The following is a 23,474-nucleotide window of genomic DNA, read 5'->3' as shown; positions in this document are numbered from 1 at the left end:
GTTGAACCTAAGACAGCAGCATAAAAAATATCGGAGGGACGGTAAGCCTGCAGGGAAACTGGAAAGACGCCTATCCACGTATAAAGTTATATCGTACCGCCGTTTCCGGTAAGGATGCCTTTGGGAACATAGCGTCAATGTGTGCAACGTGCTGTACCGACAGATTTCGGGATCTATAGATTTCAAACACAAGTTTCATGCACGGAAAATCACCACGATGTTTCGAATTCATGAATCTAGTCTATGAATTTCAAAAACACAGGCTTTCCGTGTCTGTACAGCACATGTATTGAACAGAAAATTACTGGTTTGCGTTCAAGTAAATTTCCCCGTCAACATTACAACCTACCCATCGTTGAATGAAAAAAGAAAGTATACCTAAGCTGTGAAAACTGGTTTTCTTGCCCAATCGGCCGAATTGAATTGACCAATTTCGCATGCAGCTGACTCATACGAAACCTGCACGTGTAGCACATGTCCATGTAATTGACTATGTATTGCGGATTAAATTTGTACATTTTTAAACATCGATTTATAGATTTCCGGTTTCCGGTTCACTGAGAACAATAGGTCACCGTCTACCTTCGCATTGTCTATAATAACGAGAACGCGGCTTCGATCGAGATTTTACAACTCGACAGTCTCTATTGTGTTGTGCGGCACACGCTCGCCCTTTACCGGTGTGCATATGTGTACAGACACAATGGCCATGTGCCCGGTGTACACATGTGTGTGTGTGTGTGTATATTATACATATATACAGGCCTCTGACAGCGTCGCGCGAAGCTATTACAGCTGTGTGTTATACATAGATTAGAGTACGTGTAGGGTAAGTTCGAGAACGTTCTAGGACATTTATGTATACATGTACGTATGTACATACGTATTATTTTATGTAATGCCGCTGTAGTGACAAGTTGATCCGTCGAAAATAATCGGAGAATCGCACAGTTTCTCGAAAAATATTTACACTTGAAAGAGCAACGAGTGATAAACTTTGTTAATTGAAAGAGCACATAAGAGGCTATAATATAACGCGATATGAGATAACCGTGCACATAATACTCCGTATTTAAACAGCAATTCCGATTACAGACGTATACGGTATAAGATTTGCGCTTATATATTGCGATACGCGCAGTCTGTTTTAGGTGAATCAGCGCCGCTAATTAATCGTTGGAAGACTCTCTGACATTGAGACCATAAAGACGATAAATTTCAACGAATTTCAAATATTGTACGCTCGAGGTGCAGGTGAGCGAAGATCGCAATGGGCTGCGATACCCGACATCTAAAGAACGACGTTGTAATATCCACTGCTTCTGAATTTCTACACAACCGAGAATACCAGCCTCGGTGTATTTCAACGCTACGTATTATTTCCAAGACGTTTAATTTATTAAAATCTATTCAAACTGTTCGTGTAGGCCAGTATAAGATAATCTGAACAAGGTAACCGCATCATCTCTACCGTAAACCATTTCCTAGGTTTACCAGACTCCAGAGCTTGTGCATCGCTGTTCTCCGCGTCGTAAATTTCTGTATACAATTAGAAGAACGGAAGTAAAAATAGAAAAATAGAAGTTGAGATTAAAATATCGAGTTTTCCTTCCGAGCGATGTTTGGAATATGTGCAGATCGATCGCTTTTGCCAATGAATAGACCATACGAGTTTAATACCTAAATTGTTTCGAACACCTCAAAAAATTGCTCTAAATAACGAGTTATATGTGCACATGCGTGTGATGTATGTATGTATGCACTAATACCAATATAATACTCGTACATTGGCTCGGAAGAGGTGAGTTTGAAGAACTCGGTAACGAATATTGTTTGAAAAGCAACGGTTGAATGAAAAACGGCATGGATTACACGCTGAACTTAATACCTATATGAGCAATGTTAATTATTTTTAACTCTTTCTGTGGTACCAAGTTACGAGACCTCATCAATTATGCAATACAAAACCCATCGTAACTTATACAATTCATGGTACCTATGTACGGATTATTTATAGAAGCTAATGTGTCACGTTATTTTTCATTGTTTAAAGTGTCGCGTAGCGTATTGACAATCATTGCAGCGATTGAATTGCATACCTAACATTATAATATAATTATGTAGGTGGTGAGGAGCTGAAGGTGATAAGGTATAAATAAAATCTGAGACGTGTAATTTATTATTAAACTTTGTTTATTTTTGTCACTCCTACTGTAAATATTACAAATTAGAAATAACATCACATATATGTAATATATATATGTATACAGTACTAAATACGAAAGATATTGCGAAGAGTCAAGTGATACTAGACCTATAATGTATGTTTAGAAAATTGGATGCGATCGGATTACACCAAATCGGAAAATTCTACCGGTTTTAACCGATGACATTTATTCAAATATTAGATACTATTGTGGCCCGCGTTATAGCTCTGCCTCTATTCATTTCTCTCTCTCTCTCAACTTTTATTCATATTGATACGCGTGAGATCGTGTTGTTGTCTCTTTGGTGTTTTAGCGAAGTATTTTTCTGCCCGTTAACCATTTGGACGAAAAAATATTTCTCTAAGACCCCATTAACTTATGATGACTGCTTCAACTGAGTTCTTTCGACAAGGAGAAACAGAAATTTGGTTAAGATACAATACTGTCATGAACTGTGTTATCTATTATTCTAGTACCAATACTTCAAGATATCCGTCAAGAAAAAAAACGAGAAAAATGGAAACAAAAAAAATTGCGAAAATTATATACGTATTTACATAAGTTAATTAGAAGTGCAACGCGAAATTATGCTTCAGTGTCTTTCGCTCGTCATAACGACCATCGCCAAACACGGAAGCTTGTAACCACGACTTATACAAAATTATCAAAGAGCCTGCAAATGCGTACAGAAGTTCGATTCAAATACCCGGAAGATTTTACTTTCTCTTTCTCTCTCGGTCTCGGTCTCTCTGCGCGAGAGAATTCGGTTCTGTCGGTTTTAATACCCGTAAATCTTACCGAAGGTTTTACGGGTATATATAAACCTCCATTTAAACCTGTACACATTTAGGTGAACCGAAGACACAATCGCGCAGGAGTCATTGTCCAGAAATTGTCGTTACAAACATCATTCCGCATCTGTGCGTGCTATGCAGATATAAATACTTTATCGTAATATCGTTGTGTGAAAAATTAAATATTTTACATACATATATATATTCTTAAATATATACGTATATATGTAGATATATATTTTATAATTTGTTGTATTATTTTTTTCATCTTTTATTTGTATTTTTTGTTATTATCTTCATAGAATTTTTAACTCAGTATAAAATATAGACAATAGCATTCTATAATCTGTTTCTAGATAATCATAATAATGATATAAGATCACATATATTGAAATTCGGAGGCCATCCGTCTGATTTGATAAATTTTAACCAATCAAATAGACGAGGCACCACAATGGCCAGCTGTTAGAATCATGTACGGTATTTTGCATGCCCTCAACGACCACAGTCGTTCGAACATTTGACTTCAAATTTACTATTGATTTTCCATTCGGTCCTATGTAGAATAGATGCAAGTAACGAATTTAATTTTTTTCTTCTTCATATTTACTTTTTTTTATTGCTTCAAATGGCATACTGACAGCCGCATATTCATCGCACAGCTCCGAAATTAGCAGGAGAAAAAAAAACCTTAAAACTTATATTAATCACACTTGCTTTTTTTAATATCACAATACCACCAACGGGTCGGTATTACCTTTCCCTACGGCGGATAATATATAAAAAAAATCGAGATTATCGTAATAAGTGTAAAAAAAATATTTGAAAAAAAAAAGGAAAGAAAAACATCTAAACAAAGCATTCGTTCGTTCGTTCGTTCGTCCGCTCGCTCGCTCGCTCGATCGATCGATCGAAACACCTCAAAATTATTTTTTTGACACTGGTTCGTTTAATTGAATCCACAGGTACGGTTTTAAAAACTACGCTAAGGACAGTCGTTTACACGTATAAATGAAAAGTAGAAAAGAATGAAAACAAAAAATTATTAAACACTCTACGATCACTGACATGATTCACGGAAAAAAAAAAGAAGAAAAAAATGAGAAAAACAAACCAAGAAACGAAACGAGAAAATTGGACAAGTCCGTGATTTGGAAAAACAATATGAATTGCGCGAAATTGTGAATGTGGATGATTTGTAGCAGCCGGTAAAAGATTATACAACTTTTATCAGAATGAACGATAGATATCATGGTCCACGACCTGCACTTGAAGTAACTAAACCTAGCCTACTTAGACGACTAATATATATATATAATAAAACATCACTTTTACACTACATATCACGTGAAATTTGTTAAAAGTCTTAATGATGCATCTTCCTTAACGAAGACATTATACCTCTTCTCAGAAGAGCTGACGCTACTACTATAATTTGTTTTCTCTATCACAATATATTCCTACTATTAGATTAAATATGTTTCCGATACATTGCAGCTGATCATCTCTCCCGGTTTCATATCGATTAATCAAAACATATTCAAAATGTGTTACCTCACAACGACGATGGTTTTAAAATCCTAACCATAGCAATATTATAAGACAATTTTCAAAATTTTTATGTACCATTAAATATTCCAGCTGCAGTCTCTCCTCTCTCAGTTTTTGTATCTTCTATTTATGGACCTCTGCGTGGTTATTACTCGCTGCCCGTGAGGATAAGAAGACCTTCCAACAGTTGGAGATGTGTGGGCTGTATCAAAGAGTGTCCATACCAACTGGCACGTGTTAAGTTTGTGATCCGTTGTTAATGTATTCTCACTCATTGAGAAGTTGTTCATTTCACTCATTTGAATCAACAACGGGCTCAATGGTCTTGCTGGTAAGATCGGTACAGCTTCTTTTTTTCCAGAGTGAAATCTCTGCTAATCATTATTGTTCCACCACGAGTAAGATTTCTGTAAAAAAGAAAAGCAAAATCTCCCGTCAGTCAAAAATTTCCAACATCAGCAACCAATTTCTAAATTCGGTCCAAACCATATTTTCTTGAAACCCTATTTTTCATCAAAATTAATTGTACTCACTTGAGAAATTGTGGCAGCAGAATATGCCATGAGGTGTGATCTTGTTTGAGAGTTAGGTAGAGCTCAAACGTGGAAATCGCACTGGGGTCGCACTGCACTCTGGAAAGCTTTCGGCAAAAGCTGTCATTTTCGAAGCTTATGAATAACGTGCAGCCTCTGTAACAAAAATGAACAATTTTGTTAAATTATATGAATTCCGACGAGGATTGAAGTCGACAAGCAAGCAATGTCAATGCTGTTAAGAGTCTTGAAAATGTGGAAAAATCTGTCTAAATACCTAAGACCACAAGGCTCGTTCTCAGCCATGGCGAGCACTTCTCCTGCAATTCTGGGAAGAAGATCAGCAGGCAGTAAGACTTCGCCGCAAGCGAGCTGGGCATGTTTAGCTGCCCTGAGTTCAACCTCCAATCGCCTTGCCAACGCCTGGCAAGCACCATCCAACTCTTCAGTAGCATATCCAGCTGTAAATAGAGGAAAATGAACTTTCGTTAGTTGGGTGGTAAATAATTTTTATTAAACAAAATGAATAAACCCGAATTATTACAGAGAAAGTCTACAATAATCTATAAACTTTAAGAATCGTATTTCTTGTTCAGTGTGTTAAATCTATTCGAAACTGAGAACCGTTTTTTACACTACAAAACGAGTTTTCGTGGTTCTTTGTTAAACACGTTTCAATTTTTTTTTACTCTTTAACATCAATAGCATTTATTCTCGACCTTTCTGAACTCCAAATTAAAACTAAGCACTAAGTTTCAATTGATAAATAAGAATACGCCACACATCTACATGAAGCAATATAGACCGGATCGCCGGGACGTTAGAAGGTCGGATAAACGTGATGCAACAACTCGTCAGTTTACGCAGAGTAAGAATATAAACACTTTCGAGGGTACTTGAAATGAAAATTTCGAATAAAATCTGATATGACCCTTTGCGAGTTTGTTTGAGATCGTTAATTATCGCGCGACATGACATTTTTATTGAATTTATTGTACTACAGCTGAGATCCTTAGCGAGATCAGCTGTGCGCTAGCCGGAGAGAAAGGAACCGTTGGAACTGCGGCGCTGAAGACGGAGAAGAAAACCCGTAGTTCGGATTTCGCATCACATTTCAAGCTTAGAGATTTTCTATTACGATAGGAAAAATGAGCCGTAGGTACGTCCGAGGAGAAAAAAAACATGGGAACAAAATATCACGTCGCGATTGTCTGGTAGTTACGTACGTACCTCTGTTGTTGCTGAAATTCACATTCACCGGACACGGTAGCACCTCCATTTCAAATTGAAAAAGGTATTTCTCTTATAAACACAGTTTTATAAAAGAAAAAGAAAACCACTACTGTTGGTAATCTGGTGATGAAGAAGGAGAGGAAAATGTTCTGGTCAGTTCAACGGAACAAAAGATTACGTTAAATGAGCCGGCGAAGCTTTAGAGAAGCTACACAACCATCACTTGCTCGTCGTTCAAACAACTGATTCGCCGGCACAGATGACGCGGTTTATATACCGGCCGCTCCCCCTCTTTCGTCCCCCACCAAATCGCCTAGCAACACCGGCTACGTGATGTCGCGCTCGCCTCGCACTTTGCTTTCGAGAAATGTCGTTCGTAGTCGGTTTTCCTCGGGTTCCAGGGAGGCTCGCCCATGCCCATCGCCCTACTAGTTTCCTGGCAATATGGGAATATGTACGCTTTTTCATTTCGTACGATAACTTACAATATTCTCGACAATAATGCCTTTCCAATGTCGTACGAATTCACAATTTGGCAGGTCGCACGCTACCGGCAGAGAGCCACGAATCAGTCTAACGATGCGATCATTCAACGTAACTTAGATAAGCGAGCGAGCCGCGATGAACACCTGAAAGTGACGATCTGTGTCATTTTCACGGCTGTAAATTCTGAGCGAGCTGTTTCTTTGTTTGCTGTGGCTCGATATACCTACATCGGTTCGTGTATTAAATCCTACGCGCACGCTCTGTGACAGAAATTTCTACTGCAATAACGATTTAGGATTACGAACTCTCCAACTTTCTTTCATCATCCCCCAGCCTTACTTGCTAGCCCTTATTTCATTGTCAGTAGAAAAGCAAGCGATCGGCTGTTGTTAGAATTGACGTGTAATTTTTTCTTTATAATTCTATTCTATCGCCTGGAGCACACATGTGCTGGGTACGACACGTTTTCCGTACTCACGTATAATATAGATATTATAAAATATACGTCTATCTATGTACAGACCCTTACGATGATGCTGACACGTTCAAGGCCATCGGTGTAATCTGCTGCCACTTGTTCAACATGGGAAACCAATTCGAACGGTGGCCTTGAATGTGTCAGAATCAATCTAAGGGTCCGTACAACGATTGCGGAGTGTTTCATTGTTCAAATCGTATATACATACATCCATGCACGCATACCCGTACGATTGCATTATACAAATGGTGTTCTATGTACGGTAAATACTTATGTATGCCGGTGTTACAGCTGTACATAGATCTACGACCGGTTCTTTCAATTCAGCACCGATTCTGACTAATCGCAACTCCGGTACAATATAGAATTGAAAATCGCTAAATCTGGCTTCATCACGCGAATGTTGTAGTGCGCCGTCATCACTTGTACATAATATTACCATACAAGTATCTCGTATCGATCGGTACATACTAATGAGGTGATATTCTGTTTGTTAAAACCTTCAAAAATTCTTCATCGCGAATTTCAATGAACCTGATATGGACTTCAAGTGTTGCGCAAAGTTTGAAAAATTGGCCAACCTCGGTAAACATGACTTAATTTTTCTCATTATTGCGGAGGGTTTCCAGCTCTTCTAAGATATTATAGAAGCTGTTAGCTCCGAAACGGTCTCCCTCCCAGGAAGTCGTCGTATTCGGCAACAAGTCGAGACCGGTCTCAGCATGCGGTGATCTCGTTTGTGCTCGCACACTCTTGCGGTTCTGCCTCGCTCCGTGGTATAATAATAATAATAACGATAATAACCGTAGAGTCTATCGTTTCTGTACTTAAAACTTGAGCATCTCTGCAGGATTTTATTGAGTGAAAATATTGTCTAGCACTTGGAATGCTTTTGCGAAAAACAGTTTTCTTGTCATTTAGTCAACCATATAGGTTCATTTGTTTGAACCAAAGTCATCTATCCACGTACTCACATTTCATATAATAATATCCCAGAAACCTGTAATCTTACTGTGGTTATTGATTTTCTTGTACATACGAAACCTTGCTGATTACGTGTCGTTTAAAATGACTTAGATCAATAAGAAATTCATCACTATTTGAACAATCGTTGATCGGGAATATTGAATTTTAATCATTTTGTGTAAGCTCATGGTCGCATGCTACGCTACGCACACACATAGTGTGATTAATGCTATACTCGATGCTTCCTCTTTGTTACACCCATTTCATTCATTCGTACGTACGTATTTCTGTATGCACCAAATGAATTACCGATACGAAGAATAAAGGTATTCGTCACCATCCACAAGCTGCAGAGAGCTAGCATGAAAAAGCAGAACCAGATAAAACAATAAAGACGTGCCAGAACTTTGTAGGCGCAAGCTAGGTATGGTATTGCGTAAAAATTTTTACCGGAACTAACGCGGATACTTGACACACCGCATCCCAACGGCTCGTCAACTTGATCGCTTTGTTGCATCAGATTTCGCTTTTTCACGCCGAAGGCCAAGTTGAAGGAGGTGACTCACGCAAAGCAACGTAAACGCTCCACTACATTGCCACAATTTTGATAATATCATCGGAAGTAGCGGTTTTAATTTCTACGAATTTCCAATGATACGTAACGTCGTATGACGCGATGCGCCTAATCACACAAATTCATAGATATTTATTTCATTATGTATACCTAATCTACACGTATGTATTTCTACAAACGAGCAGTCATTTATTCTTCATTACGAATTTTCTGGAACATATTATACTAAAATCGATTGTACTTATAAACAGCCGCAGAAAATATATTTTGAAAGTCAGGCCTGCAGGCAGTCAATCTATCAAATTTCCTCACCCCTCTACGGCCTATAGGCATGAGATATATTATTTTTTGTTGTTCCTTTTTCCTTTTATTTTCTGAACGAGACGTCAAATAAATCCTCGCAAGGTTGAGGTCAGTGACTACCTGAAATGATGCAAGGATATCAATGGGGTGAAAACCTGGGAAGCAAGAACCACTGCTAACTGTAACTATAATATTAGAGGACTTGACTCTGGTTTCTAAAGCTTCGCACCGTGTGTAACGCATTTGTTGCCGGTCTTGTAGCAAGTTTTCAGAATTATATGTGTACGTATATTACATATGATGTGCATAGGGTTACTATCAAGCGTTTGTTGTAAACGTAATTGCTGTTTGTCTCTGTTAAGTGTGACCAAACTGACTACGTGCTCTTATGCAGGTATTCGCCTTGACAGATATACGTAAATAACAGTTTTAGCGATCGTTTTTTATACCTACTATCACTTGTTCGTGAAATACATAGATTGCTCATTTCTTGTCCCTTATATTTATCTGTACAGTATACATGCATAAAAGGGTGTATTTATAGCTACAACAATTAATGGCGACGACAAAATTACGAATAATTATGTATTAGGATATATATATATAAGTAAGAATGCCAGAAAGAAGGTGAAGAGTTCGAATGTGTGGATCGGATTAGCATTCCCACTTTTTGTATGCTTTTTGTACGTTAGCCGTATCATGCATAAACAAAAAAATATAAAAAATTGATTACCGGGAACTCAGGCAATTCCAACGAACTACGTGACTAAATGAGCACATAAAGCATCGGCAACGTAATTAATAGAGATTGAGCAAATCGTCTATAATGGTGAAAAAAATAATATTCATGAGTTCGATTAGTTGCCGTCTATATATGACTTAGTAGTTAGGACAAAAAATATGGGCTTTTACTTCATTTTACTCAGACAGAAATCAATTAGCGTCTTTTGTTTTTCATAATAAAAATTCGTTGGTCAATAGTTAGAATGCGATGAGTGCAGAGTTGTGAATAAATTTAAAGTGCAAATCTATGCAAATCCGCATTTTTAAAAGACTTCATCAACCACACATAAACACATACTTCGTACCATTGTCAAGCATCTCATTTTATGACAAGAAACTCCATGGTTACACCATTCTAGTTTCTCATTTGTATTCGTTAATATTTTCGAGAACCGATTGTTCGGATTACCATTATTTCTGCAATTCATTTGAGGCGCAATCAACCAGTCGAACCAAATAATTAACGAGCCTTGAGGCAGAATCGGACATGCAAAAGTTCTTTGAATGTCGTCGGTGTTGTGCATCAGCTGGGTAACCGGGGGACCAGCTGTGGATACAGCTGATGAGGTGACATTGAAAGTAAGACCAGTTGATCGCGACATCCTTTGAATTCGTGGCGAACTACTCAGGCCAGCCGAACTCATACCTGATCACGGTAATAATATTTGTTAACGAATATTCTGTTACAGAATATGTAGCAAAGTAGTTCTTTCCACTTAACCACGGCAACTTGTAAAATATTTTCAACCTCATCATTATCTACAGTGATTCGAACTACTCCATCAGCAAAAGATGTATAAAGTATATGACTTGTTTATTTCGTCGAGACGTGACGCGCGATGAATGACTTTTACTTTTAAATCTAATTCTATCGAAACATATCTTATATCAACGCAAGACCGAAGATGAGGTCGGCCGCTTGTTCCCCTAGATTATTTTGTTGATTCCAAGTAAACAATTTTGGTCCCAGTCAACTGTCAACGATTGTAGAAGATACACTTGATGCCACCTATTGATAGGCCAGTTCTTTAACTACTCCATTACAGCCGATACTACAGAATACAAACCGTCGTGTACACCCTCAGAGCCGCTATCTATCTCCCAAAATGTCTGCGCTATGTGACGTGTAGTCCGTGTAGTTTACATCGAACGGTGCAAATTTAAAAAAACATGGAATATTTCAAAAGTGGGCTAAAATCTGTTCTCGGTGCACCTCCACCCGGGAACCAGCCGTCCGGTGCTGACACTGTAAGTATTTTATAAATATTTTTCAGTGTCGTAGATACGAAACACTTAGCCAATATGTGCTGTCAAATTTTCACATTTATTCGTTTGTAATCTTGTCGTTTTTCGAGTCACCCGGTTTCCATGTAATTTTCCCCGTGGTCCACGTGATAAGATCTTGAGCTTCGATTGAACATCATGAAACAAGAATTCTTAAAAGGTTTTTTTAACGACTGTCTGCTATTCGTTACAGTACATTTATTAGTTATATTGTCACATTTATTCATTCATAATCTTTTCGTTTTTCGAGGCACCTGGTTTCCAAGTAATTTTCTCCTTGGGTTCACGTGATAAGATCTTGAGCTTCGATTGAACATCACGAGAGAAGATTATTTAAAAAGCTGTTGTAACGACTGTCCGCTATTTGTTACAGTACAACCTATGCCGTCCAACCATTGCAACAATCATTTATCGTTTGGAAATTTTCTCACTCAACTAGTTAATAGGTTTTACTTTCATCTGAAGTTTCTTAACGAACGTGCAGCTGAAAATCAACATATTTCATGTAATTTCTGTTATCTAAATGTGTCTTAATACATATCGAAACTTATAACTTCTGTCTATTTACAACACAGCTAAAGAATGAGTAGTAATGTTCATATCAAGCATAGATCGTAAACCTTCATACGGATTACCCACTAACGTTATTCAAGTTGTCGATAGAAGTGAATTATATTTTTTCCATTGATTTCGAAAAATTTGTCATTTCTCTTCTGAACACAGGTAGAACGTCTAGTGGATCGATTGCAATCGTCAAGTTTGCTGGACGATAGACGAGATGCGTGCCGTGCTTTAAAAGCACTTTCAAGAACGTATCGTCTGGAGGTTGGCACACAGGCCATGGATGCACTTAGGCAAGTGCTGGAGATGGATAGAACAGATTGTGAGATTGTTGGTTTAGCAATGGATACTTTGTGCAATATTACAAGTCCTGAAACGTTTGAGGCTGAAGGTAAGAGATAAAACTAAATAAATGATTATCCATTGAGATTCTATGCAAACTTATGTAACTGCACTTCTTTATTTTATACATTTTTATTTTCAGTTGAAAACTATGGGCCCAAGAACAAAATCGGAGAACAATTTACAGAAATATTTATCAAACAATCCGACAGCACTACTCAAGTTTTAGCATTTTTAGAGGAATTTGATTTTAGAGTTCGGTGGCCAGCCCTCAAGCTCCTGACGCATTTATTAGGTAACCGACCAAAGGACATTCAAGAAATAATTCTTGTCAGTCCATTGGGAGTTTCAAAATTAATGGATCTCCTCAGTGACAGCAGAGAGGTGATACGCAATGATGTAAGTGTACTTTTATTATCCTGATATTCAGATTTGCACAAGTTACATCGTTATGTTTACATGGTGACCTAGGACTATCGGCCCATAGGCTATCAACATGTTCCTCCTGAAAATCTGCATTGAAACATCTTTTACCTTTGATAGAAAATTCATGGTTTGCGAATTACAGCGAAATTGGCTAATCTGGTAGCATCCAGTATGATTAGAGAAATAAAAAATGTTTCAGTCGCAGAGTTTCACATAAACTACATTGTTATCCTATGGACCCATAGTCTTGGGTCGCCCTGTATATTAATATCATTAACTTCGACACTACAAACTCTTTTCAATTCACAGGCGTTATTGCTGCTGATACAATTAACTAAAGGTAATGCAAATATCCAAAAGATTGTCGCCTTCGAAAATGCATTTGATCGTATTTTCGATGTAATATCCCAAGAAGGTTCAGCAGACGGTGGTATTGTGGTCCAAGACTGTTTGTTGCTAATGTTAAATCTACTACGAGGAAACATCAGTAATCAAAACTTTTTCAAGGAAGGTAAAGTGTTGCAACTTACTTCAAGTCGTAAGGTTTTCAATATTTATTTATTAATTTATTTATTTTTTAGATTTTTTTCCCAGTCTACAAAAAAATAGACTTCTCTTAACTTCAGATTTTTTAATTATCACTGTTCTAACAGGAAGCTACATACAGAGATTGACACCTATGTTTGATTTGCCACCGGAAACTGATGAGAATCCATTAAGTGGTTGGAGTCCTCAAAAAGTTTGCAATGTACATTGTATGGTACAAGTTATTAGGGCATTAGTTGCTCCCGGTGGTCCAGCACAGGTAATTACTGATAGACTTGAACCAAAAAGACATGTATAATCTTTATCAGAACGACACCAAAAAATTCGTCATTGCATTATAAAATAATTAGATGTTTTTTAGGATAATTACGTGTCTTAATCAAAGTTTAGTGCTCAATGTTTTTCGAAAAAAAATCTCGTAGCTCTTGCTCATGTTTTTTACCAAAATTTCGATCAATTTTATAAACTGCGCTAGAATAAGAGGTTTTACAAGCTGTGTTGAGGTATAATTTCAACATGAAACGATTGTGCCTGGTTCCGAACCGATGAGACAATACGTTCAACAGTTATGGTTAAAAAACCTAGTAAATCCACATTATGTCTTCGGTAAGAAATATCAAGTTCTTGGAGAATGCTAAAGAAATAGGAGATTAAGAATTAGCTTACGATTGAGCATCATATATAGACTTTTTCACTTACTCTTAATTATTGCCTGCGAAGCACATAATTTCTGCATTAATCGATTTCCTAAATTATTTTTATTTAATCGATTTCTAAGAGTCCTCTGCTACTGTGACGTCATCTCTTATATAACTCTGATAATATTATTCACATGCCGGAGGGTTATTTCAAGTGATACAATATCATAACATTGTGAAGGAATGATTAAGTCGTGTTATTTTTATGAATATTAACCGTGTTTCAAGGCGACAGCAGCTTGTCAACGGACGATGAGGGCATGTGGTCTACTTCAAGCTTTGTGCGATATATTAATGGCCAGTGGAGTTCCTGCTGATGTGTTGACAGAAACTATAAGTGCAGTCGCTGAAGTTATCAGAGGGAATACAAGCAATCAGGAGTTTTTAGCTAGCGTTATGGCCCCTAGCAGTCCTCCTAGGTAAGCATCCCATAATTACATACGAAGTTAATCTCTGCGATTAAAATGCCATCAACGAATTGCGTCTAATTGAAAGATAATGATTCCTGTGTAATTTTTTTCCTAAATGTATTTATACCTTGTCAGGTAGTCACAGAATAGTATTCAAACATATGGTACTCAGGAGATGTGTCTGCTAATCGGAATATGCTTTTTTCTATCTAGTCTATTCAATTTTCTATTTTCCACAGACCTGCTATAGTGGTTTTGCTAATGTCAATGGTGAATGAAAAGCAACCATTTGTCCTACGCTGTTCCGTGCTTTATTGTTTCCAATGTTTTCTGTATAAAAATGAAGTAGGACAGACGCAACTTATCCAGACACTCTTACCCCAGGGTAACGAAGCAGCATCTCTCACAACAGGTATAAATTCATTTATAACGTACGGAAAATGTATGTTCCAATCAATATTGGCACAATTCGTTTGAGCATACATTTTTTTAATAATTTGTCGTCCATTCCTTAATAGGACAACTTTTGTGTGGTGGCCTATTTTCGTTGGATCCCTTATCAAATTGGTTTTCGGCAGTGGCTCTATCTCATGCCCTAATCGACAATACGATCCAAAAAGAGCAATTGTTAAGGGTACTTCTTGCTACAAATATTGGCAAGCCACCTGTTACATTGATGCAGCAATGTGTGATGCTTCTTCAACAAGGAAATAAGACCCAATGTAAACTGGGGCTTTTAATGCTGCTTTGCAGATGGGTGTCACACTGCCCACCTGCTGTAAAAGCATTTTTAACTATAGAATCTTCAGTCGCTTACTTGACCGCACTTCTGTCTTCTCAAGAAAATACTGACGATTTGCAGGAGACACTGCTTCAAAGTATGTGCGCTTTATTACTAGGCTTATGCGTACACTTTAATGATGACAGTGTGCCTAATTATACAAAGGTACTGTAGAAGGTTTTAAATATTCACCACAATTCACACTATTTTTATGAGCACGCTATGACAGTTGAATGTTAATTGACACGATTAAGTAAGTATATTTGCATGTTTTAGGAAAAGTTATGCCATTTGATAGAAAATCGACTTGGATTGGAAAGATTTCAGGATGCTATCGGAGGAATCACCAGACATGAAATTTACTCCAGAACTCTTAAACATCCTCAGCCTTCAACAAAAGATCCGTCTGAATTACTTCTAGACCATGAGTTTTGTAGATTACTGAAAATTTTGGAAGGTAATATGATTCCACGTAGTTCTTTGTTCGTAAATGACGAATGTAAAACAATATCGAATTTAATATAATCTACATAGGAGTAGTAGTGAAGTCTGTACAAGATGGAAGTAATCCACAGGAGGGCAATTATCCTACATCTACATTGTCGCCATCTGATTCTGCTCTTGTGTCACAATATAAAGAGCTTATCAGGGAGCAGGATGCACAGATCCACCGACTTAATCAGACGAACGAAACTTTGGCTAGAGAAAAAAGAGAATTGGAGGTACATGTTGGTTGTTGACGTATTAGGGTGGTGCAAAAAAAAAGAACTCTCTTTTTCCGTAAACATCGGTAGTTTTCACATGATTGTAATGTGTGTTGTAATGATAACTATATTTTGTTATAGAGTTTTGGAAAGCTTGAAAAACCAGCTTCAAGGATCTATGCATAAATGTAAAGAATGTTTAATAGCTTACGAGTACTTTAACTTCTAACGAAAAGTCAAATTTTCCCATGTTGATTGAATGGGAAATAAAAGTTAAATTAGCGACCTATTAGAGTTGAGCTACAGAGCTCATCTTTGGGAGGATGGTTTTTCTATGAAACACTAACATTTGAGGGGGTAAGAGCGAAAAAAACACAACTTTTTTTTAAACCACCCTAATATAGATATACATGTGAATGCATATGTGTGCATATGTATAGGAATTTTATGCAGCATAATCATGACTTGTACCTTTTATCCTCATTTACAGACCCAAGTATACGAGCTACAGACTTCCATCAGTCATTTGAGAGACCAGAATTTAGTTCTACGTGCAGCTCAAACAAATCTAACAGAAGCCAAAGAGTTTGTGCCATCTGTAGATACTATTGATCTTACAAATGTAGAATTGGAGAAATATAAAAATACGGTTCGAGATTTGGAAAACAGGCTAGCCGAATGCACGTTGAATTTGCAAAAACAAGAACGGAAAGAATCTAATTCAAATAACAGTGAATACGAACATTTATTGAAGGAAAAAGCATTAGAACTTGAAAAAATGAGAAAAGATCAGGAAAATTTGCTAGAACTTTTAACAGAACAAGATAGCAAACTGATGCAATATAAAGAGAAACTGGTTGCGCTAGGTGAAAAAGTATGTTTCAAGTACGACTTTCTTACTTGTCCTCGAGAAAATATATCAAGAAGTTATGGTATTTTTACTACAACTGTGTAACATTTTTTTCCAGATCGAATCAGACGAAAGTTCAGGAGAACTCGATACCGACGAACAGCCAGAATCCAGTAATTAGAATAGTACCGACGAATGTTTAATTTAATCGCGGGAATAAATTTCAGATCCAAAATGGGAGAATTAATCATTATTTATGGCATCATCTCTTCTCCATTTAAAACTATATAATTTAATCACGATTACCTTGATCAGAGTATTTTTTATCAATTACCATATTCGTTAATTGGTCGCGTAATTCCATTCGTATCTTTACAACGTTAAATATATATTGTATACTTGTAAACTATTACACAACAAATTTATTGTACTATTCTGGTTTGATCAGTTGTTAGGAATTTGGTAGCTATGGCACCGGGTTTATGAAGCAAATGTTTGGAACTTATCATTGGTAAGAGATCTTATTTATGTTCTTCAATCATTTTGATAAATCTCATGTTTAACGAGGGCGCCATACGTACATTCACTTACTAAGAGTTCCATGTTCTAGACATATCCTCATGAAGAAATATCGTAATGGAAAAAACGTTCCATTTTTCAAAACGTTTCATGTTCGCTAAATTTGGTTTTAGGAAATTTGGAAACCAAGACTCATATTGTCCTCATTCCAGACACGTCAAAGAAGTTTTTGCAGTAAAATAAATCTTGGATACATGCAGTAAAATTCCATTTCTATGTGGGTGTATATTGACATAAATATGAAATGCATAAGGATAATTTAAAAATCTATGATATAAATTTCTCAACTATTAGGATCTCTGGTGTAGAATTCTGTTACAACCATGTTGAAATTCATGTTGATTACTTTGTTCTCTATTTCTTGCATGTGGTTGACAGTAATAATAAGACTATTCACATGGTAATTTAATTTTATTATAACAGAATCCTATACTATATACATAAATAAGTCAAGCTAAGTTTATAACTATGCCTGACGCTGCTTAATAACAGCTTGCACGCATTTAGCCATTGTTGGTGATGCACGCGACACTACGTCGGTCATAAAGAATTCATCTAATGTCTTCTGTTTTAGTTGAAGTGGATCTGATGCGAAACTTCCAGTTTTCTGAAAATAATCGACTAATTTGAACATTTGCTTTCACATTTTGTTATTTTTTTTCAAGTGTAAAACTGAATAATTAACGTACCTTAGCTAGTTCGAGAGCCTGGGCGAAATAATTTGCGGGTTCAATATCACCATACCTAACAAGATGTGGGGCCACTTGCTCTAGTCTGCCACGGACATCGTGGATGGTATCGTAAGGAAGTCGGACCCCGACGAACTATTGATTTTAGATAGATGTTAAAGAATTATTTAATTTTCTTTTTTTAATCGACGAATATTCTAGTATTACAAAGTGACTACCTCAGACAGTGCTCTGATAATTTTCCAATCTGGGCGTGCCATTCCTGGTGGATTAACTGCAGTACCAGTCTGTTGAGCCCGGCCCTCTGTATTCACGTAACTCCCATTCTTCTCTGTATAAGCAGCTCCGGGTAAAACAACATCTGCGATACATGCTCCTTGATCACCATGGCTTCCTGGGAACAAAAACAATGATGATCTCTTGCCACTTTGATAATCAATTCGCGTGAAAAATACAAATGGAAAAATGCGTAATATGGATAATAGATATAAAGTACTGACCAAGATAAATGATAAAGGTGTTTGGAAAGTCTTCTCTTTTTATATCTGCATCATCTGCTCCTAATAGGAAAAGAACTTGGGGATTTTGGGCTTTAATTTCTGCCAGATTAGATCCGTAGCCAAGATCCAGGGCAGCGACTTGAGAAGCATTGCTATGAAGTACATTTAATACTTTCCAATTTTCCGGGGCCTGTAATGCATTTAAAAAATATATTCTTGTGAAAACAATTTCGTAGGAACAATAACTTTTAAACAAATTTTAAAACTGAAAGTACTGTACCTGAACGGTCTTCCCCAAGGAAGCTGCCAATGCCTGCGTTTCTGCAAGGATCTTGCTGCCGTCATTGCGGCCAAGCTGTTCTGCACCTAATATTATGAGTGGTGACTTCGCATTTTTTAATGTAGCACAAAATGGATGAGTACCGTTTTTCAATTGGGAGATCACTTCAGCAGAATCACCAAGATGCTGAAATTCATAATAAATGGTAGTAGATTTGAAAACAAATTAATACAAGCTGCGGATACCTAGAAAGCTTAACCTTTGTGTACCTCATATTCGTATGTGAGATCCACCTCAGGTCCAATTAATGCGATGGTTTGCTCACGATGAAGATAAGATTTTCTAAGCCTAGTATTCACCAGAGGTGCCTCAAATCTAGGGTTCGTTCCAATGAGTACAACAACATCAGCTTCTTCAATGCCAGCAATTTTGTTGTTCATAATATAACTGCTTCGTAGATCAATTCCTGCTCCGTCTTTCGGGAAAGATTGCTCTGTAGCCAAAGTTTCGCTACCTAGCTTATTAAACATATCTTTCAATGAAATCAGAGCCTCTGCGTCAGCTAGTTTTCCAGTTACTGCAGCAATTTTGTTTGCTGGAGCTTGTTGTAGAGCTCTGCTTGCTGTTTGCCATGTAAAAATTGATAACACAAGATTAGATTTACAACGTCTCTGCAGTACACTTCAATTGACAAATGTGTAATTGTTCAATTATAACTTGAAAAATGTGTGCTGCCAATGAGTTATTTTAAATTTCAAGTATAAAAATTCCTGGTACTTTATCAACAGGTGACGCAAGAATCTCACTTACTCACCAGCGACCAATGCGTCTTCCCATTCAACTGGTTGTAGCTTTGAATCTATCTTCAACATCGGAGTAAGGAGGCGCTGACGTTTAAGACCGTCACATGCGAAACGAGACTTGTCTGATAACCATTCTTCGTTAATTTCCTAAAAAAATCAAATAGCGAATTCACAATTGTGTAATTTTATTATATTGCATTATATTGATAATATTCAGCTGCACCTAAATTGGGAAGCTCAATTACTACATCTATATGTATATTATTGCTACCAACCTCATTTAGCCTTGGAAGAACTCTAAGGACTTCCCCGCTTCTTGTAGAAACAACGATGTTGCTGCCTACAGCATCAAGGACATCAATACTGTCTGTTCGACGGGTTTCCCAAGGACGGGCCACAAAAGCATAAGGTTTACTAGTCAGGGCTCCAACAGGGCATAAATCAATAATATTTCCGGATAGCTCTGACAAGAACATCTTCTCAACATACGTGCCTACCTGATATTGATTATTTCATATTATATTTAAATTTGTGCATTACTTTTTCTCAATTTACATGAGCAAATGTAGTACGTGAGGAAATCCCACCTGCATGTCAGAGCCACGTCCAGTTGTGCCTAGATCGTCTACACCGGCAACTTCAGAAGCAAAACGAATACAACGTGTGCAATGAATACAGCGAGTCATCACTGTCTTGATTAAAGGTCCGACATCTTTGTCTTCTACCGCTCGCTTTCCACTAAAGTTGATGTCGACAAAACGGCTTCGATCATTACCAAAAGCCATGCTCTGATCTTGCAGATCACATTCACCACCCTGATCACAGATGGGGCAATCTAATGGGTGATTGACCAGTAAAAACTCCATCACACCTTCACGAGCCTTGCGTGTCAAATCAGAATTAGTCTTTACCCGCCATCCTTTCATCACTGGCATTGCACAAGCAGCTACCGGCTAAAAACAGAACGAGTTTATCTCGGTAAGTATTTATTCAAATGAAAACGACACAATTCATAAAAATTGAAAATAGAAAGATTCACCTTGATTTGTTTTTCAATCTCAACCAAACACATCCTGCAATTTCCAGCCACTGCGAGACGCTCATGGTAGCAAAATCGGGGAATCTCCACTCCGATTTTAGCAGCAGCCTAAACCAGCAAATCAGACACTCACATATTTGATTATTTTTAATTATTCCATACTTAGAATTGCACGAAATTGGTTTTTTCCTCAACTTTGTTGTAATCCTGTTAGTCTAGCTTTATCTCCCAATTGGGGACAAAGATTTTCTACTTAATTTCTGCATTGAGCAATTCCTTTCACATTCAACGCAATATCAAACTTTGGTTAGTATTTATGAATTCGATTCATTATTCATCATTGTTATGTTCATGGAGATCAATGTAAACAGATGTCAGAGCAAATATTCTTGCTATGCAGTTCTTCAAGATGTGGTTTAAAAGAGATCAATTAAACGTAATATAGAATTCTTAAATTCTTTTCAATATACAATTGGAGTTTACAAGAGGGAAAATGTGAAATTTCGTGTACCTGGAGTACGGTAGTCCCTGGGTCAACTAGCACAGGAATATCGTCAATGAACACCTCGATCTGCTCAGGTGGAGCCTGCAGCTTACTGGTTGTGGTATGGAATCCAGCGGCCCCAAGCCTGCATCCTGACAGACCAGCCGCCCTAACCAGTGGAAGCCGCAACATTTTCTAAAAATCAATCAACAAATCATGCTGATTTTTGTTATATAATAAAAGAGTTCTACATCGCAAAGGTATTTGGCTGATGTGTTAACCTAACTCACGATGCTGTAACAGAACGGATAGAACGAACATACATGATTGATTGAAGTGACGTAATATTTTGCAAGATAAACAATTGGGACTGAAAATTGCAGTGTGATTTTGTGACAACTACCGATAATAATTGGCCTATAAATTATTGTTGTAAAGTCAAACAATTACCGAAGTCGAGAAAAACGAAGTCTCTTACCTTCAGGTGTCAGGACTGTCGCCTTTCAGAGCAGACAGCTTGGTACAATCATGAGGAGAATGGACGACAATTTGAGAAAAAAATGACAAGTACGAAAAATTGAGTGCAATTAAAGAAAGCTTGAGCAAAAAAAATATATAACTGCAGATGACAGAAGCTAAATGCGGATATTAGGTGCAATGGCTTAAAATGGATTTATGTATGCAACTGTATGTTAGAATCTACGTTGCGCAGTTGACGCGGAACAAAAAGGTGAAGTCAGATGCAAAGGCTATTGGTCGGACGAATTTGTCCAATGTTGTTCTTTCCGTAAGGCGAATCGTACCACACACCAAGTGGTTCTATTTCAAGTGATTTCTGAATTCAAATAAATATCTTATTAAAATAGTAGGTCCTCTGCTTGAAATGGTCGCAAGAATTTTCAAGTAGCATCAACTTTTCCGGTTGTTCTTTGGCGATACGCAACTTGATTGGCAGAAACTCAACCGGAAGTCCATCGTCCGTAAAAAGTAAAGTATTGTCCGGGCTGAGTGGACCTTGCGTATCGGCAGCTCTCTCTTCCGGCGAGTAGACTAGAGGGGCTGACTACCGCAAACTTTCGTATAATATTTATTAATCAAATACACGCTCGCAATGGCCATTGGTGATCTTAAGACTGACAAGGGCTTGAAGGAGTTGAACCGTTTTCTTGCCGACCGCAGCTACATTGAAGGGCAAGTATATTATACGGGTTTTCTGTGCACATTTCAACTCACGTGTTCCACTTGTCGGCATGTAAAGTCAACCTCTGTCGGTGTCTTCCGTTTCAGTCACCAATCTTATTTATTATCCGTACAGTCAAAGATTCATTGACATACATTTTTTTTTTAATGTCTCCTCACATCGTTCTGTTTCATTCAGATGTCAACACTTTCTAATCTTTCGCAACGATATTTCTGCTCACTAAAAATTATTAAGATTGGCCTGTCAACTATCACCTTGCTGACCCGGCTTTGGAACTTCGAATCTCGTTCCATATTCCCCCATACGAAGGTTCCGAAAATACATCTGCGCGAGCTGTTTTAGCCGACATATTTTCGCGATCAGCCAATTTGCGGTTATGTCTTATTTTTATTCACGAATCGTTTCACTTTACATCGTATGTACATATATTACAACAAATTTTCAGTAGATTTTTAAAACGTTGGCATACTTATGTAGATGGCAACCTTCGCAAGCAGATGTCGCAGTGTTTGAAGCTTTGGGGAACGCTGCATTAGGATCGAATCCCCATGTCCAGAGATGGTATACACACATCAAATCCTACAACCACAAGTCTCTTCCAGGCGTGAAAAAAGCCCCTTCCATCTTGGGTGGAACGGAGACTGCTCCACCGCCCAAAGCTACCAAACCAGCTGCTGACGACGACGACGATGTAGATTTGTTTGGATCTGACGAAGAGGAAGATGCCGAAGCTGCTAAAGTTAGAGAGGAAAGGCTCAAAGCGTATGCGGAGAAGAAGTCCAAGAAACCCACTATAATTGCTAAGTCCAGTATTGTGTTGGATGTCAAACCATGGGATGACGAAACAGACATGAAAGAAATGGAAAAGCATGTGAGGTCTATTTCTATGGACGGCCTGGTTTGGGGTGCTTGTAAGTATTCTGTGCTTATTTTTGGTAATGATTTTAGATTGAATTGTTTTAATCGAGAAATTGGAATTTCTAGCAAAACTCGTGCCCGTGGGATATGGAATCAACAAGCTACAGATCATGTGTGTTGTAGAGGACGACAAAGTTTCCGTGGACTTGTTAGTTGAGGAAATACAAAACTTCGAAGACTTTGTACAGTCTGTCGACATTGCAGCCTTCAACAAGATTTAAATATCGTCTGCTCCTTCAATATTGAATTAATAAATATTAATTGTTTGTAAATACAAGTTGTTGTTTTATATTCCTAGCGAAATTCAGTAACTGGCTTTGAAACCAGTGTGCTGATAGTTATTGTTTTTCCTATCTAATTGTTGCAGAATAGATCAATCTTATCTAATATGACATTTCATATCAATTACTATGAAAATGTTTTTCACTCAACTAATGATAAATTAATATTTGGCCGGGTAAGGTAAGTATA

The 23,474-nt window shown here is 37.5% G+C and overlaps 4 protein-coding genes across 5 annotated transcripts; 2 read left to right on the top strand and 2 right to left on the bottom strand.

Moving 5' to 3' along the window:
• Positions 1 to 2,495: 2,495 nt before the first annotated feature.
• On the bottom strand, positions 2,496 to 6,571 carry LOC124416652 (protein charybde-like). Its single transcript, XM_046897909.1, has 4 exons — positions 6,316 to 6,571; positions 5,363 to 5,546; positions 5,086 to 5,241; positions 2,496 to 4,959 (listed from the first exon to the last, which is right to left on the bottom strand). The coding sequence occupies exons 1-4, from the start codon at positions 6,362 to 6,364 to the stop codon at positions 4,869 to 4,871; spliced, it is 480 nt and encodes a 159-aa protein (XP_046753865.1). The 5' UTR covers positions 6,365 to 6,571; the 3' UTR covers positions 2,496 to 4,868.
• A 4,423-nt stretch (positions 6,572 to 10,994) lies between these two features.
• On the top strand, positions 10,995 to 17,323 carry LOC124416134 (general vesicular transport factor p115). Its single transcript, XM_046897027.1, has 12 exons — positions 10,995 to 11,156; positions 11,916 to 12,144; positions 12,238 to 12,494; positions 12,831 to 13,032; positions 13,175 to 13,326; positions 13,994 to 14,184; positions 14,415 to 14,587; positions 14,694 to 15,121; positions 15,233 to 15,413; positions 15,491 to 15,678; positions 16,151 to 16,534; positions 16,629 to 17,323. Exons 1-12 carry the CDS (start codon positions 11,079 to 11,081, stop codon positions 16,689 to 16,691), a joined length of 2,526 nt encoding a protein of 841 aa, XP_046752983.1. The 5' UTR covers positions 10,995 to 11,078; the 3' UTR covers positions 16,692 to 17,323.
• A 158-nt stretch (positions 17,324 to 17,481) lies between these two features.
• Positions 17,482 to 21,528, bottom strand: LOC124416135 (NADH-ubiquinone oxidoreductase 75 kDa subunit, mitochondrial). Of its 2 annotated transcripts, none has more exons than XM_046897029.1 (12): positions 21,335 to 21,528; positions 20,912 to 21,079; positions 20,401 to 20,508; positions 19,949 to 20,314; positions 19,637 to 19,858; positions 19,373 to 19,508; positions 18,828 to 19,180; positions 18,559 to 18,744; positions 18,279 to 18,468; positions 17,997 to 18,172; positions 17,779 to 17,913; positions 17,482 to 17,696 (listed from the first exon to the last, which is right to left on the bottom strand). In XM_046897029.1, the coding sequence occupies exons 2-12, from the start codon at positions 21,074 to 21,076 to the stop codon at positions 17,556 to 17,558; spliced, it is 2,178 nt and encodes a 725-aa protein (XP_046752985.1). In that variant the 5' UTR covers positions 21,077 to 21,079; positions 21,335 to 21,528; the 3' UTR covers positions 17,482 to 17,555. The 2 variants fall into 2 exon arrangements, with proteins under 2 accessions (XP_046752985.1, XP_046752984.1); XM_046897028.1 differs by having other exon boundaries at positions 21,363 to 21,528.
• A 377-nt stretch (positions 21,529 to 21,905) lies between these two features.
• Positions 21,906 to 23,275, top strand: LOC124416136 (probable elongation factor 1-beta). Its single transcript, XM_046897030.1, has 3 exons — positions 21,906 to 22,075; positions 22,563 to 22,996; positions 23,070 to 23,275. The coding sequence occupies exons 1-3, from the start codon at positions 21,996 to 21,998 to the stop codon at positions 23,222 to 23,224; spliced, it is 669 nt and encodes a 222-aa protein (XP_046752986.1). The 5' UTR covers positions 21,906 to 21,995; the 3' UTR covers positions 23,225 to 23,275.
• Positions 23,276 to 23,474: the final 199 nt, after the last annotated feature.

Source organism: Diprion similis, chromosome 2 (genome assembly GCF_021155765.1).
Source record: "Diprion similis isolate iyDipSimi1 chromosome 2, iyDipSimi1.1, whole genome shotgun sequence".
Classification (NCBI taxonomy): Eukaryota; Metazoa; Arthropoda; class Insecta; order Hymenoptera; family Diprionidae; genus Diprion; species Diprion similis.
The sequence above is the reverse complement of the archived record's forward strand: the minus strand, read 5'-3'. Positions and strand labels throughout refer to the sequence as shown.